General features: G+C 45.3%; 1 protein-coding gene across 1 annotated transcript in view; it reads right to left on the bottom strand.

Annotated features, from left to right (window-relative positions):
• The window catches only part of ulk4 (unc-51 like kinase 4), a gene marked incomplete at its 5' end in the record, with an annotated part of 65,072 nt that overhangs the window by 23,016 nt on the left and 27,056 nt on the right, over positions 1–15,000 (bottom strand). Inside the window, 5 exons of the mRNA XM_083678937.1 lie at positions 3,191–3,296; positions 7,413–7,461; positions 12,924–13,016; positions 13,417–13,591; positions 13,975–14,026. Of these exons, the coding sequence (XP_083535063.1) occupies positions 3,191–3,296; positions 7,413–7,461; positions 12,924–13,016; positions 13,417–13,591; positions 13,975–14,026 (475 nt within the window). The remainder of the gene's footprint in view (positions 1–3,190; positions 3,297–7,412; positions 7,462–12,923; positions 13,017–13,416; positions 13,592–13,974; positions 14,027–15,000) is intronic.

A 15,000-nucleotide genomic window follows, 5' to 3' on the forward strand; every position in this document is an offset into this window, starting at 1 on the left:
TTAAAACTCTCAGAACTATTATAGTATAGGGGTGAATTGGATTCCTACTGAATTCAATAGTTGTTGCTTTGAGCAAGCAGCTGCTAGCTTTTGCGATACTGATGTTTGGTGCTAGGCAAAGAGAGGAGCCTCTGTGCTGTGTGGCTCCTGAAGTGGGTATTCTCCTATCAGGTTGGCTAGCACTAGTCTAATAAGCGTGCCTTAGCGTGAAATGGGAGTGGGTATTAATAATGCTAATGAGTGCACCTGAGAAGCCAGCTAAGATACACTCACCACAGTGGTGAGAGACTGGCTCATCGGCAACAAGGAGCCTCAGCTGAGGAGGACTGGCGCAAATTCCAGCCCCTCCATGGATGAGTGTTCTGGAAGTGTTGTACATGACCTGAGGCAACCATACTGTTTATCTGTGTTTAGCACTCCAGTCTTTTGGAGGGAGATATTTGTCAGTGTTCCTCTCTGCATTTCTGAAGATAACTCATGAATATATCAACAATGCCACAGATAATATAATTACCGTGGTGAATGGCCTACACAGCGTGCGGGACATTGTCATTTCGAGTTTAGGAAGCTATTCCTGAGAAGAACCAAACTTAAGCCTCAGTGAATAGAAAAGGGATAAATAGCAATTAAATTACAGAGCCTCAACAAGGCTCAGAAAAACAATAGCTACTAGGTTCCTATATTCTGAAAACACAAGTAAAACCGTGATCATGTTATTTCATTGTTATTGTACGTCCAAACCAACATAAAACCATGATCATGTTATTTCATTTTTGCATCCAAATCGACGCCCCAGCGTGTTTGAAATCAGGTATGGAAATAAAGAGCATTAACATCCAAGCCTGGGCTCTGGCTGCTCTCACTGTTGTGCCACTTCCTGCACTCCCAGAGGTCTCTTATCTCCAACTCTGGGAAATCTGGCCAATTATAAAACTCATCTCATCCATTCCCCCTGCTCACTGGCTGGCTCTCACAAGCGGCTCGCGTCCCCGTCTCCGCTCTCTCGCAGTCACACCTAAAAGAGCCAATTATGCCCGTTTCCCCCTGCCTGCTATTCTTGAGCTGATCTGGAGTGGGCCAACGCTGGAGCCAGAGCTGAGCAGAGATAGCGCTAATTGCCAGGGTTATATTTAGTGCTGGGTCAACACTTTCCTGAAAAGAGGACCTGATTTGTGCATAATGATGCTGACTTCATAAAGTAACTCGCAAATGACCCTCCTGTAATGAGAAGGGCAAGAGAGGAAGTTGCCCTATTTGAACGAGCCCTGGAGTGGAATTCCTATTGGTTGACATGGCGAGGGGAGGTGTGAGGGCCTTTTTGTTGTTAGGAGTAAGGATTTCCTGTTCTGCTCTCGCGGGAGAGTAGCAATTACAGCCATGAACCTGAAAGCATTTTGACACCCACACCTATAATTTACGGGGGCCGCAGTCAAGCATGATGCTACATGAGACACAATACAGTTACTGACACAAACCAGGCTACGTTTTCCTTGCCAGAGATTCCACTACATCTGCACTCCCCTGCAACCCATTTCCATAACACTGCATTATACAGTTCTGACTGAGAGGGTGCTGCTTGTCGTGCCACAGTAATATATGACTAACAATTGGAAAACTTCCACTTAGCAGGAGCATCCAAGCTAAGTGCCAAACACAGGTTCATTCTGTGTAGTGATATTCCTCTCACTCTGCTGACAACTTCACAACACGCACCTCCCTTCTCCCCAGCTTTATACAGCTAATATAAATGTATTAGGTACAAGCTCTGTATATAATCTTCATATCCATAATTAAACAGCGTCCACCTCTGAGTCCGTGCCAGGCTAGACCAACCACACTACCCCCGGACTGCAAATCAGACACAACAGGTGACAAATTGTCTGCATGATTCACTTTGGCTTGTTGCGCTGCATTGCTAAAAGATTTGACAGAGGTGTCTCCTTAGTTCCTGGAATAACATTGGACTCACATGGCTAAGTCTAGCTGAGAGCATCTAGACAGCCAGGCCTGTATCAGCACCAGCCTGGAGTGTCACAGGAAGGAGCATTTCATTAGGGCTCTCTCAAGGTGCCTCTTCCCTTATGAGCATGTTGAATGTCAAGCCTAGTCGTGAATCTATGACTCACCTTGGCCCATGCAAAACCCCATCAGGGCAGCATCTCTCAGTGTGAAATGCAAGAGAGAGCCTAACTGTCAACACAGTCATAGCAAAGGAATCTATTATTCAATAATTCCGCGTAGAGAAGGCAGAGAAGAGGGAAGGGGTGGAGAAGGCAGAGGAGAGGGAAGGGGTGGAGAAGGCAGAGGAGAGGGTAGAGGTGGAGAAGGCAGAGGAGAGGGAAGGGGTGGAGAAGGCAGAGGAGAGGGAAGGGGTGGAGAAGGCAGAGGAGAGGGTAGGGGTGGAGAAGGCAGAGGAGAGGGAAGGGGTGGAGAAGGCAGAGGAGAGGGAAGGGGTGGAGAAGGCAGAGGAGAGGGAAGGGGTGGAGAAGGCAGAGGAGAGGGAATGGGTTGAGAAGGCAGAGGAGAGGGAAGGGGTGGAGAAGGCAGAGGAGAAGGAATGGGTTGAGAAGGCAGACAAATGGCTGCTCGGCAGCTGGTGCTGATAGCATCAGATGAGTACTGAGACCAAGAGAGACAGAGAGAGAGGGAGAGAAAGAGAGAAAGAAAGAAGGAGAGAAGGAGAGAGAGAGAGCGGGCGGGTGCGGGCCGTCTGAGCTGATCTGGGCTGTGGGGGCTGAGAGAGCAACACACAGACCAGGCTGCTGATGGATGGAAGCAGGGGGATAACAAGAAGCGGTCTCTCTCTCTCTCTCTCTCTCTACTCCAGCACTCCTTCCCTCTCACATAGCCACCAGCACAGCCTCACCCTTCCCCCCTCCACCGCTGCTGCAGCGAGACCAAACGCCTGCCTACTACGATACATTACGCAACACAACACAACACAACCAGCCGGCTTAAGGCACTACAGGGGCCCCATGCAATCAGCGGACTGAGGCCAAAGCAAGAGGGAGCGTTAATGGCATGAAACCATACTCCAGTAATGAAACACAGGAGAGGAATCGATACATGCTGTTTCTAGTTGTGCTTGGTTATTGTTGTTGTTTGTAAGAGGGGTTTTAACTGTGAAATATATTGCAATACTGTATAAACCCAATCATTTCACTCCATCCAAAGTCGTTCTTTTGTTCACCTTGTTGGTAGAAGGGCTGGAAGTCAGAGTCCTTCTGTCCAGTGAGGTTGCTGAGGAGAGCCATGGTGTTTTGTATGATACCACCTAGAATATTGTCCTGGTGCTCCTGAGGAAAACAAACAAGGGATAAAAACAGAAGAGAGAAAAATGAGGAGTGAAGGGCATGGCAGAAGTCAAATAAAGAATGGTTCAGACCAATCCTCTAATATTGAGTACCTTAGGGCAGGATTCAATCAAACCTGCCTTTTGTGAGAGCCATATGTTTACTAGGGATGTTAATGTTTAATGTGTAAATGTTTAACTATAAAAAAACTAAAAACGTTAACTTTCCTATCTATTTTTGACCACAGAAATATTAATTTGTCATGAGAAAATGTAATACATATTTTTCATTTCCCCCCAATAACGCAGTCTGGTTGCATATTTTCTCATGGGCGCACACACACACACACAGATTCCCACTCTCAAGCGCATTTCATAGGCCTCGCATACAGGCTTTCACATTAAAAAGCTTTTAAGTTAAATGCTTTAATGCCCAAACAGACATACCTATTATTTTATTTTGTGGGTTGTCTTAAAAAAAGTTAGAAAATCATATCGAGCAGTCAAATGCCCAAGCCAATTATATGCCATCAGAATACATGCAGAAATTAATAAATGTTCTCATAGTTTCAACATATAACCGTAAAAAAAATGCCTCCACTAAACATTTAGACTTTTTGTTGTTGTTTTTAACACCCTAATCACAGTTCTTTGCAGTAATATCTATTATTTATAAGGGAACCATTTGACGGACCTAGCTGAGGGGTTGCAAGGCCGCAGGTGAGCTCGTGGGGGAGAGGGGTGGTGGGGTGGAGGTTACGTTGGGATATGGGGGATGATGAACCTTGGTTGTGAAGGTTGTGTAATTACCTAGTGAGCAGGATGTAGGGGGTGATTAGGAGCATGATAAGTAGGCAATAGAAGAAATGCCTGGGCTCAGACGGGCTATATATCTAGGCCAGAGTAAACATGCACGCACAAACGCACGCACACGCACACACACACACACACACACACACACACACACACACACACACACACACACACACACACACACACACACACACACACACACATCCCCCACTCCCACACACATACACAGAAAATCAATGGGGGCCATAATTAGGGGCCCAGATGAGACTAGATTGAGGGGTGTTCACAGCTTTCCAGGCTGACAGGCTGAGAGTTGGACCAGCAGCTCAGGGATTCTCTTCAGACCCCTGGACGAGTAGCCATGGAATTTCAAGGCCTAGAATTATCTCTTTTTCCGCCTGATTTGGGAGCTACCCCACTAGAGAGGTGCAGGGGTCATGCATACCAGTACCCCTTAATGAATAAATACATGTGAAACACACAGGTTGTATTTGACTGCATCCTTGAAGCAGCTTATTTAAGGTTAAGATTAATTTTGTTTCATAGACCCCGAGAAAGACATGGTGAAATGTGAGGATGAACTTACTACTGAAACTTGTCTCCCTCCCCCTGTGAAAAGTATGTCCTCATTTCAGAATCTTATCAGTAATGAAACTGTGTTGCCTGCAGCCTGACTCCATGTCTCATGATCTATATGCTAAGCCTTAAGATCTCATCAGCATCCCAAATACAGAATTGTCTGCCTCTGGCCGAATGCAGTTTGAACCAAAAATTATTTTTTTCTGTCAAAACTCTGTATCTAACGCCTCTCTGTGGTCTGGGACCTAACTGTGTCAGGGGCCCTTTCCAAACACCTCAGAATCAGATCTATACCTGCTTGACTGCTTCTTCAAAGCTCATGTAAATACTCAGTATGATATGTAGTCCTGCATTAAGGCTTTCTTAATAACACAACTATGATGTGTTCGCCAACACACAGGAAAGCTATGAAACTCTGGTATGCAGTACAACAAAGCTAGCGTTTAAGTCGGCCATTAGACATTTTTTTCAAGAGGTAATTTGGTTTTGGGATCAATATTTGTCGCAGTGCAGCCTTTTCTTCTCTTCTTGGCTGTCGTTAATGAGAATTCGATAGGCGAACGTGCCAACAACTAGCAACAGCAACATTTGCAATTGGTGCACAGAGCTCTTCTTGTTATTCTTCTCTCACATTCAGCACACACACACGCACGCACCCACACACACGCACCCACACACACACGCACGCACCCACACACGCACACACACACGCACGCACGCACGCACGCACCCACACGCACCCGCACCCGCACCCGCACCCGCACCCGCGCACGCGCACGCGCACGCGCACGCGCACGCGCACGCGCACACGCACACGCACACGCACACACACACACACACACACACACACACACACACACACACACACACACACACACACACACACACACAGACAGACAGACAGACAGACAGACAGACAGACAGACAGACAGACAGACAACCTTCCCCCTACAGGCAAAATGGCTTTTCTTCCAATTTGATTTATACTGTCAGATGACATCAAATTCAATATGGACAGGGGCGGATGAATTAGGGGAAGGAAGAGATGCTGGAATACAGTATGTGTAAAGCCAGACTATGGCCTCTGTCTAACAGTGAGGGGAAACCCTTTTTCCCTTTATGTTTATTTCACGCTGCCATTTGCCTTAAAACAAAGAATTTTCCATTGCAGCAAAAACCAACAGGCTTTAAAACCTCCAGACATTGGATTGAGATGGCAGAGCTAACAGCGTAGGGGCCCTCATAAGAGCTAACCTCCCTCAGCTCTTGCTTAAGGATCAGGCTGCTGTTGCTGATGTGGCCAAACCTAATCAATGCCACTGCCAATCACATTGGCTTCCTCGCCACACTCATTAGTGATCTCCATTAGGGTTCTGGTCCTCAGACCACTTTCATGCAGTCTTTGAACTCAATCAATCAGCCAGTCTGTGAAAGTGCTGAACTGGACTTAAAAGTAAATGGGTGGACAACCATTATTGCAGTTAGCTATGGCCATGGAAACACAATTCAATACAATCCTACAGGCTTTAATGGAGAAGCCACTCCACGCCAGACACATGACAGGTTAAAGTGGCTGCAGTCAGAGTGAGATGAGATTAGTTTATCCTGTTGACTATTTACCTCTAGACCAGTGCCTGCTTGCGTCCCCCATGGGTAAGCCTCTCAATAGTAAACACAGAGAGAGAAAGGCCACTGTTGGAGAGGGATATTATTGCATCTCATAGGGGGCTGACCGGTGCTTTATAGGACAGAGCAGTAGTTAAATGCTTGATCTGGGTGACACACTGCATGCATTAGTTTCCCATGCATTAGAAGAACAGTCTTTGAATCACACGTTCACACGTTCCATTCTAATACCCCAAACTAATAAAGATGTTAAGGAGAGCTGTGGAAAGCAACACAATCTGTGAAGACAATAACAACAATCAATCTAAGAGCTAAGTTATTCAGTGTTCTTACATGCTGTGGCATCTTGGCTAAGAAGTCAACCAAGCGATACATTCATTAAAGACTGTGCTGAGGAGAAAGATTGAGGTCAAGGGGGAATTGACTGTTTACTGGAAATAAGCGTTCTGGTCTGATGAATATGTAACCTGCCGTATGGGGGGGACGGGTGGCGGGGATGGGGGGGCCTGAGGGATATGGGGGGGGGGCGGACAACTTCATATTTTCACTCCATTAACCAAAGCCCCTCCAACGGCTGCTCTGTCACTCAATTACACATGCACTCTGATGGGTCATCACCAACCGGGCCTCATTTGCATAATAAATCAATAAAGCCTAGCAAACGGGCAGTGAAAACGGGCTCTGCCTGAAATGAGAGAGAGAAGCCGGCAGGCAAGGGGGTTTTTACGAGCTAAAATGTCTGGCCCAGCAGAATTCCCCCACAAAACAGACTTTGAATTATGTTCCAATAGCCGAAAGTCTTCTCCACCCAATGTGAGTCATATATTTTCATGACAGAGGATAAAAGAGGGGAATGAACTGGGAGGTTTGTAATATCACTTTCATCCGAACATTCCTTTGCACTATTTTACACCTAAGGCCCTTCTTAAGATGGAGGAGAGCACAGTACAGTAGCTGGTGGGAATTTGACAAACCACTTATATTTTTGTGATAGCTTTTCACCCAAGCTGGAAATGAAAAGCCAAGCAGAGGTGATTAATAAATCCTCACCAAAGCAGTCCAGGAAAACATTCAAATAGAAAAACCTTTAAGTGGCTCTTACCGCAATGACTTGAAAGACGACAGGTAGGATCCGGCTGTCTTTGACGAGCCTGCGGAGGAGAGACACAACGATTTGATTACCTCACGCAGCAGGGACGTTTAATCTTCATTAAGGCCATTGGTGGCCTGTTGTCTGAGGCCCACTGTATAGGAGCAGTGCAGTGTGAATGCTCAGATCACTCATCTGAGAAAACGACCTCTGACTAATCCTCTGAGGAGAAAAGGAGCCTTACAACACCTCAGCTAGCGAGGAGTAATGTGTGTCTTTATTGGAAATGACTCTGCCACTCTTATTGATTAAGCCTTTTGATTCACAACCAATTACTGCATGTATGTACAGGTGCTCAAAGAAAATGAAACGGCTACATTTAAATTAGCTGGAGGTCTCCCATAGCAAATGGATTAGAGGGGTTTCTCTACATAACTATGATATATTGCATGGCCAGGAAAACCTACTCGAGTTTACCATACAACGTCCTCCAAATACCGTAGGCTTCCATCAAGTGTTTCTTAAGCATAGCTTATACACAGCAGCCAAACCATTGTGCAGCACACAAGATAAGGGTAAATACTTGAAATCTGCCAAGTAAACTGCAGTGGGGACAACAAAAGCCTATGATTAACCACGGAGAGATCCTCTTGAGGTTGAACGTCACATAGAAGTCAAGACAATCTGACAACTACAGAAAAATGTGACCATTGAAATATTAGCTACCAAAATCTGACATAACAACGACACTAACATTGGTGTAATTGTGCAGTAATCGTGCAAGGGCAACATTTCATAAACATACTGTTGTAGGGAAATTTTATTTGAAAAAGGTAGACTTGCAGCTGTGCAACCGCTCACTCCACGCTGAACAGCAGTCTCCCCTTGTCCTTCATCTATCTTCTCATCTGTGACAGACACCCTCCCTCCCTCCCTCACTCCTCTCTCTCCTCTCACCCTCAACTCTTATCATGTTCATCTCAGAGCCGCGCTGACCTCCCCATTACCTCAGGTCAGAAAACAAACATTTCCCCATCTATCTCTACGACCCTGCGGAAGGACACATCATTAAGATTAAATTGTGCTCATAAAACAACAACAGAGCAATATTGAGGGCAGAGGCGAAGTGGGGCCCGGGTCGTAATTACACATTACTCCAGGGACAGTGGTGGAACAAGAGCTGATGAATGGGCTCACTTTATCTGCTGACAGGGTGACAGAGTAGAGCAAATAGCTGGGCCGTCGTGGCACAGTGAAGGCGTCCTGTGTACCAGTAACGCTACATTGTACTGTGCTGTTGCTGCCGCTGAGTGAACAGCCGTGTCCGTGATGACTTCCATAGCTCTAATGTCAGCCATTAGTTAGGGAAATGGCTGGATATTTATTGAGACAAATCATGTCTAACTCCAGGGTGGCATCGCAGTGTCTGGTAAATAACCTGTCTGGTTAGCATTCCAGTACCATAGCATTCCATAAGGCTGTAGTACAGTGCATCAGTGCATGTAGTACGCTGCTGCATCAGTGTAATGCTGAGAGACACTATAGCCTACGCCACACATGTCCCACTCCCATTAGCTCTAGAAGGAAATGTAGGCCTATTCAAGACAGTCAAAATCATGTCCGTATTTTTGGGGATCTTTCATTGAAACCCAATGCGTCACAGTATATTACACCACATTTCACTTCATAATCCGTTCAGTCCAGAATCGATAGGCTGATCTTAACCACGTATGAGGAAGATAAACTAAAGCTGTCATGTAGATGCGGTATTGAGGGAAGTGGCATTTACACAGGCAAATGTCAGGCAGCCTGAAGACGCTACGCCATATAATAAGAGAGGCTATGCTCACGATCTCCATGGCTGCAGACAACCTTTTGATCTTATTTACAACCTGATGAAGTTGAGAGCTGCTGGAGTAGGTGTCTGATTTACCTGCCACGCTTCCTTAAGGGCACAATGTGACTGTGACATTTAACTTCTATCACATGTTCTTTCGGAGTCTGGCACCATTTCTAGATTAAAAAGCACTTTTCTCTTTTCTCACTCAGTTCCTCCGATGGCCAATGATGCGCTATTCTACTCTAGATACGCTTCCTACTAGGGGAGGCTGGTGGAGGCAGAAGTCAAGAGGATGATTTAGTAATGCACGGAATGGAGGAATAGTATCGAAACACACGTGCTGGCCCCTCTGATTTCTACCTCCACCAACCCCCACGGCTTCCTACGCCAGATGGAAGACCAGGACGTAACATTGATAGTTATCAATAGCTTACAAGTAAATCAATTGAGGTTAAATATGACATCAATTACCTGTATGGACACATGTTATTACATACTGGTAGCTTAAATACTAAACAAAACAGGTACTGTAGACATTGACATTCCTCTCCCTCTGCTGTCAGAGACTGTGCTCCAGTCTAGTGTACCTCTGCTGTCAGAGAGGCTTCAGGAATGGACTGAGACAGGACTCCCACTGGCCAATGTCAGACCAACACAGCGTGAGCCTGGTCAAGCCCAGTCAACTCAGACTAACCAGTGACAGTATGAAGTAGAATGTGCATTACACTATACACCAGCTGTCAGGACTAATCACAAACAAATACTGTATGAAACCCCCCCCCCACACACACACAAATAAAAACAACACACACACACACACACACACACACACACACACACACACACACACACACACACACACACACAGACCCAGGGCTCAGATATCTATCCACAGACAGCGCTCCCACAACGCTGTCCACTCCGATCAGCATGGAGCAGAGGACTCCATGCAGCACAGGTGGCACTGAGGACACCTGGTGCTCCCAGGCTTCTCCCACACGCCTGTGCGCCTCACTGACCAATCACACTCACTCTGCATGGGCTACCAGCACAACAATGTTGACCAACATCACTATATCAAACTGAAGTCAAAGAAAGTGAAGCAGCATAAAGGCTTATGCCTTGATCTTGTCCGTGCGTGACCTCAGTTAACCTCTTTATCTTTTTTATTAGCGGTAGCGTAGCCATAGCTGTGCAGCCAGTTGGCTTCCGCTGGGATAAAAGCACTTTTTACATTTCTGGGAATCAGTGTAGAAGTGTTTGCTCAGATAGCACTGGTTTTTGCTCACACGCTGGAGCATGCATAGGCAGACAGAGCCCACACAAAGGCAACAGCGGCCAAAGGTTCAGATAATTGGAAAGTTTGAACTTGTATCAAACCTGATAATGAGGGGAAAGACATACTTGTATGTAGCCTGTTAATGTCCCAATTTGCAATCTAATTTAGGCAAGAACCCATCAAGAGAGAGGTCTGCACTTTTTTAGGACTTTATCAAGCAGTGGCAAATGCAATTTAATTTCTCATTGTAAATGTAATAGCTCTCTCAGACAAGGGAAATACTAACAGGAGTATGTAGCAGATTGCTGACATCAATTTGAATAGTTCAGTTTCACTCTTTCAGTGCCAGAGAGACAATGTGGAGGGAGGTGCATTGGAGCGCGGTGAGAAATGACAGTGTGGACGTGTCTGAGATAAGAGACGCCATTAAAGAGCACCCAGCTGGTGTCCATCATCACATCCTCAACTGGCAGCTCAGAGAGAGAGACACACTCAGACTCAGGAGAGGGCAAGAGGAACCATTAGGGACACAATGGGAACCTGCTACAGGACAAACCAACATGTCAACAATGTATATCTGTTGGTGTATGTCAAAATAGTAAGTGGGTTTCTAAATTGTTTTGCCTCGCTACAAAACGAACATGAGGGAACATGGTTAAAGGCACCAGGCTATTATTGAAATATGAGGCAGGAGGAAGTCCTTCTGCATTTCTGAGTTATGTCAAGTTTTACCATCAGGGGTGCAGCAGCCCCTCATTTACTGTACGGTTGGCCTTCCTCCAAACTGATGGATCAATAACTCAAATCACACTGCAGAACCAAATCCCAAACACACAGAGAGAGCATTACCATTACCTCAGACGGTACGGTCTCCAATGCCAACTCTAATATCTATGGTAAATACAACCCAGGAAAGTAATAACAGTAGCTACCTACAACATCAGTCCTCAGAGGGTAGTGAGTGGGTTGCTTTAGGACATCACATTCTCAGAATCCCTTTCTGAAGTACTTGGTCTTTATGCTGTAGTTAAGTCTGATCTGAAGGCCATTGAGCAGAATGACAGAGAGAGTGCTGAGGCATGTGTTGGCACTGGTGAAAGGCTCTTTTTAAACTCCCCAGAGAGCTGTTAACCCCACCTCCCCCTTTTGTCTGCTCGCGCTCCTCTCCCATGTGCACCGGTGACACCTCTCTCTGCTCTCTCTCCGCCATGGATCACTGCCGTAGCTACCTACCATCACAGATCAGCCACCCGTCCCGGACACGCCCAATCATCAATGAATCAGTGGCGTTCCCCGGCCAGGCCAGGCCACGGCTCTCCTTCCCTCCCTCCCTCCCTCCCACCCTCCATCCATCCACCCCCCCTCCACTCCCTCCCTACATCCATTCCTCTACTCAGACACGGCGGGGAGATACATGTCGGCTCCTGCCTTAGCCAATCCATCAGGTCCTATTACCGCCTGGGTGACTCATCACTTGCCTGTGACTGCTAGGGATCAGGGGACACCTACCTCTGGGAATAGGTTGAACGTTATATTACCCAGTCTAGCTCTTATTCAAGGACGTACCAAAGCAGATGGGGGGGCGGGGGTATTTGTGGTCGGTTGATAACAACCGTAATTAATGTCTTTAATTGACAATTTCCTATATAGTGAATATATGTATGCTTTTTGGCAGCTACTTTTTGACTGTCATTCATATGAGTGAGCTGAGAAGGGGAAATGGCCCTAGCAAAGACCCAGAGTGTGAGCTGCATTCTAAATGGGAGCCACTGTGTTTGTGCCCTGCAGCTACAGTGAGATATCTACAGTGTTATTAAGTAAGGAGGGAGAGAAGTGTTGGTCCTGACTCTGAGCTCCATGTTCCTTCCTACAAGAGGCCACTGTCGGTAATCCCCTCAACATGGAGGTGTTATGGAAAAGTTGCACATGATCAACATATGAATGAAACCCCATGTCCCATATCTCTTGAAGCCTGCTGAATAATTCAACATGTAATGGATTGTCAATGGTAATATCAATGACCTTGTGTCCAGTGTGAGGGATTTCACTTTTTAATTGAATGATTGCTTTATATTCATCAGAAGTAATCGTGTTTTCTTGTCGCAGAAATGGTGTTCTCTTAGGACACTCAGTTTAGATGCCAGTGAGCAACAACATGCAAACAGATGCCAGTGAGCAATAACAATAATCCATTTGCCACTGGCCTGAACAAACTATGACTTCTGGTGACTTAGCTAATATTATTTCATTGGTTAGTCTCTCTCTCTCTCTCTCTCTCTCTCTCTGGAGATGGTTGGATATGACTTTTGCACTTTATTGAGACATCATCACAAAAAACACAAAATAATATTTACACACACACATATATACACACACACATATACACACATATACACACACACACCTGATGACAGGTGAGCTGTGCTCGGTCAGAGACACAAGCAGTTTGAGAGCGTAGACTGGGACTGGGTCAGGCTCCAGCAGGATGGACTCATATCTGTGGAACACAGGAGAAACACCACTGTTCACTGAACACCCAAAACTGGGCTAGGAAAGGCAGAGGAATGGTAATCAGTTGGTGCATTTAACCCAAAAGAAGACTGTGTAATGAAATAGGAGAGGAATAAATTATTCTGTCATATCCCTAATCTGAGGAACAAGACATGTAATACATAGCTACACACAACTCTCACTCATCAAGCCAGATCATTCCCTCCATACACTGCAAACACAGACAGGGATTCACAGTGGAGCTGGGTCTTTCTGTTTTTGTTTTATGAATCCACATCATTAGTGCTTCTCAATGAGCTGGTTTTGAGTTAGAAGCGGTTTGGAACAGAGGTGCAGAGGGAGAAGGGTGGGGAGAGCAGAGAGAGGACAAGGGGAGGCAGACTCACTGTGGAAGGAGAGCATCAGTAATGAGAGTCAGCAGTCTGCTAGTTGAAGTGTTGCACTCCCTCTCTCCCCCTTCCTCTCTCCTCTCCTCCTCTTCTCCCTCCTCCACGGCCTCCTGGCTCAGCAGCAGCAGTGTGATCTCTGACATCACCCGCAAGCTGACGACCCGCCACTCTACTGTAACACAGGGGACAGAGGTGAGCTTACAGTACACACACACACACACACACACACACACACACACACACACACACACACAGTGAGTGATCCAGCAAGCTACAGTACAGTATTGATAGATCCTCTGCAGGAGAGAGATGGTTGACATAGATACAAGTCAAAACCTATCATGTAGTCGACTTGAAGAAAGATACAGTATGCATATCCTCCTAGCGTTTAGCTTTAGATCAAGGGCCTCCATGGTTTCTCTTTGATCTATTGATAATGTAGCACTGTGTGCCAAGCAAGATACTCAGGGGAATTGCCACTAAGGCACCTGTTGCCAGTAGGCCTATCCGCGGCTCAGATGTAAGCATAGAGATAATATATTACAGCTGCCTTACCGTTTTTACTGAATGCAAGACAAGTCAGTGGAGGAAGGATGGTATCAACAACCTTGAAGAGATGAAATATATACATAAACATTAAGTTAGACCCAATTCTCATTTTATTCCTATTCAGCACCTTCAATACAAGCCATTTATTCTTTACATGCAAATTTGTAATAAGGAATGTCTTTCTTTAAAAAATTGTAATCCCTAAAAGCTAGAAGCAATGAAATCGAGCACTTGTGTGAGAGCTCCAATTTCTATGTAAATATGATGTTAGCTCTGCCCTTTGATCAGACAGACCGTAACTAGAAAAGACCTGACGCGGGCGCTTTTTATAATTACAATGGATCTGTATTATCATTAGTATTTCCATAGAAACAACAATAAACACTCTGGTCTCGTCTCACTGAAGACATAATTTAAACAGGGGCCATCATTTCAATATGAAGCCTGAGGTGGATATGAAGAATGAACATTTAATATATGTCATTGAACACCGTTGCAGTTTATTATATCCATCAAAGGAGTGTGTGTGTATTGTGGAGTATTTTGTGTTGAAGTCACCCGCTTTCCATTACATTTAGTTATATTCATAATCTCATTCCACCATACAAACTACTTTATAAAGTGGCTGCCTGAACAAATGATATGATGCAATAGTCAGCCAAGCATATAAATAGATCTATGACAACAGGACAACTGGCTATATCTAACATTTCCCTGGTTGCTTCAGCTTACCTGAACACTTGCAACAAAATATATTTGCATATCCATAGAGGTGGTGCTGACAATGGAACTATGGAAGTATAGCCTCTAGATATATACAGTCAACACTATAGAGAACACCTTTTCAACCTCATCATTTTGCGACCAACATAAGAAGCTTCTTTACTGTTATTCTTTATGTTCTTTATTAAGTTATGTAAAACATGCGTGTGCAACTCTGCATACAGCCAGGGAATGCAGACCATCCAATATGCAATTTGCTGAGAAAGGAATGATAATAAAGTTCATATTAGGAGGCAAATAATATGGTGT

This window comes from Argentina silus, assembly GCF_951799395.1.
Source record: "Argentina silus genome assembly, chromosome: 10".
In the NCBI taxonomy this organism is placed as follows: Eukaryota; Metazoa; Chordata; class Actinopteri; order Argentiniformes; family Argentinidae; genus Argentina; species Argentina silus.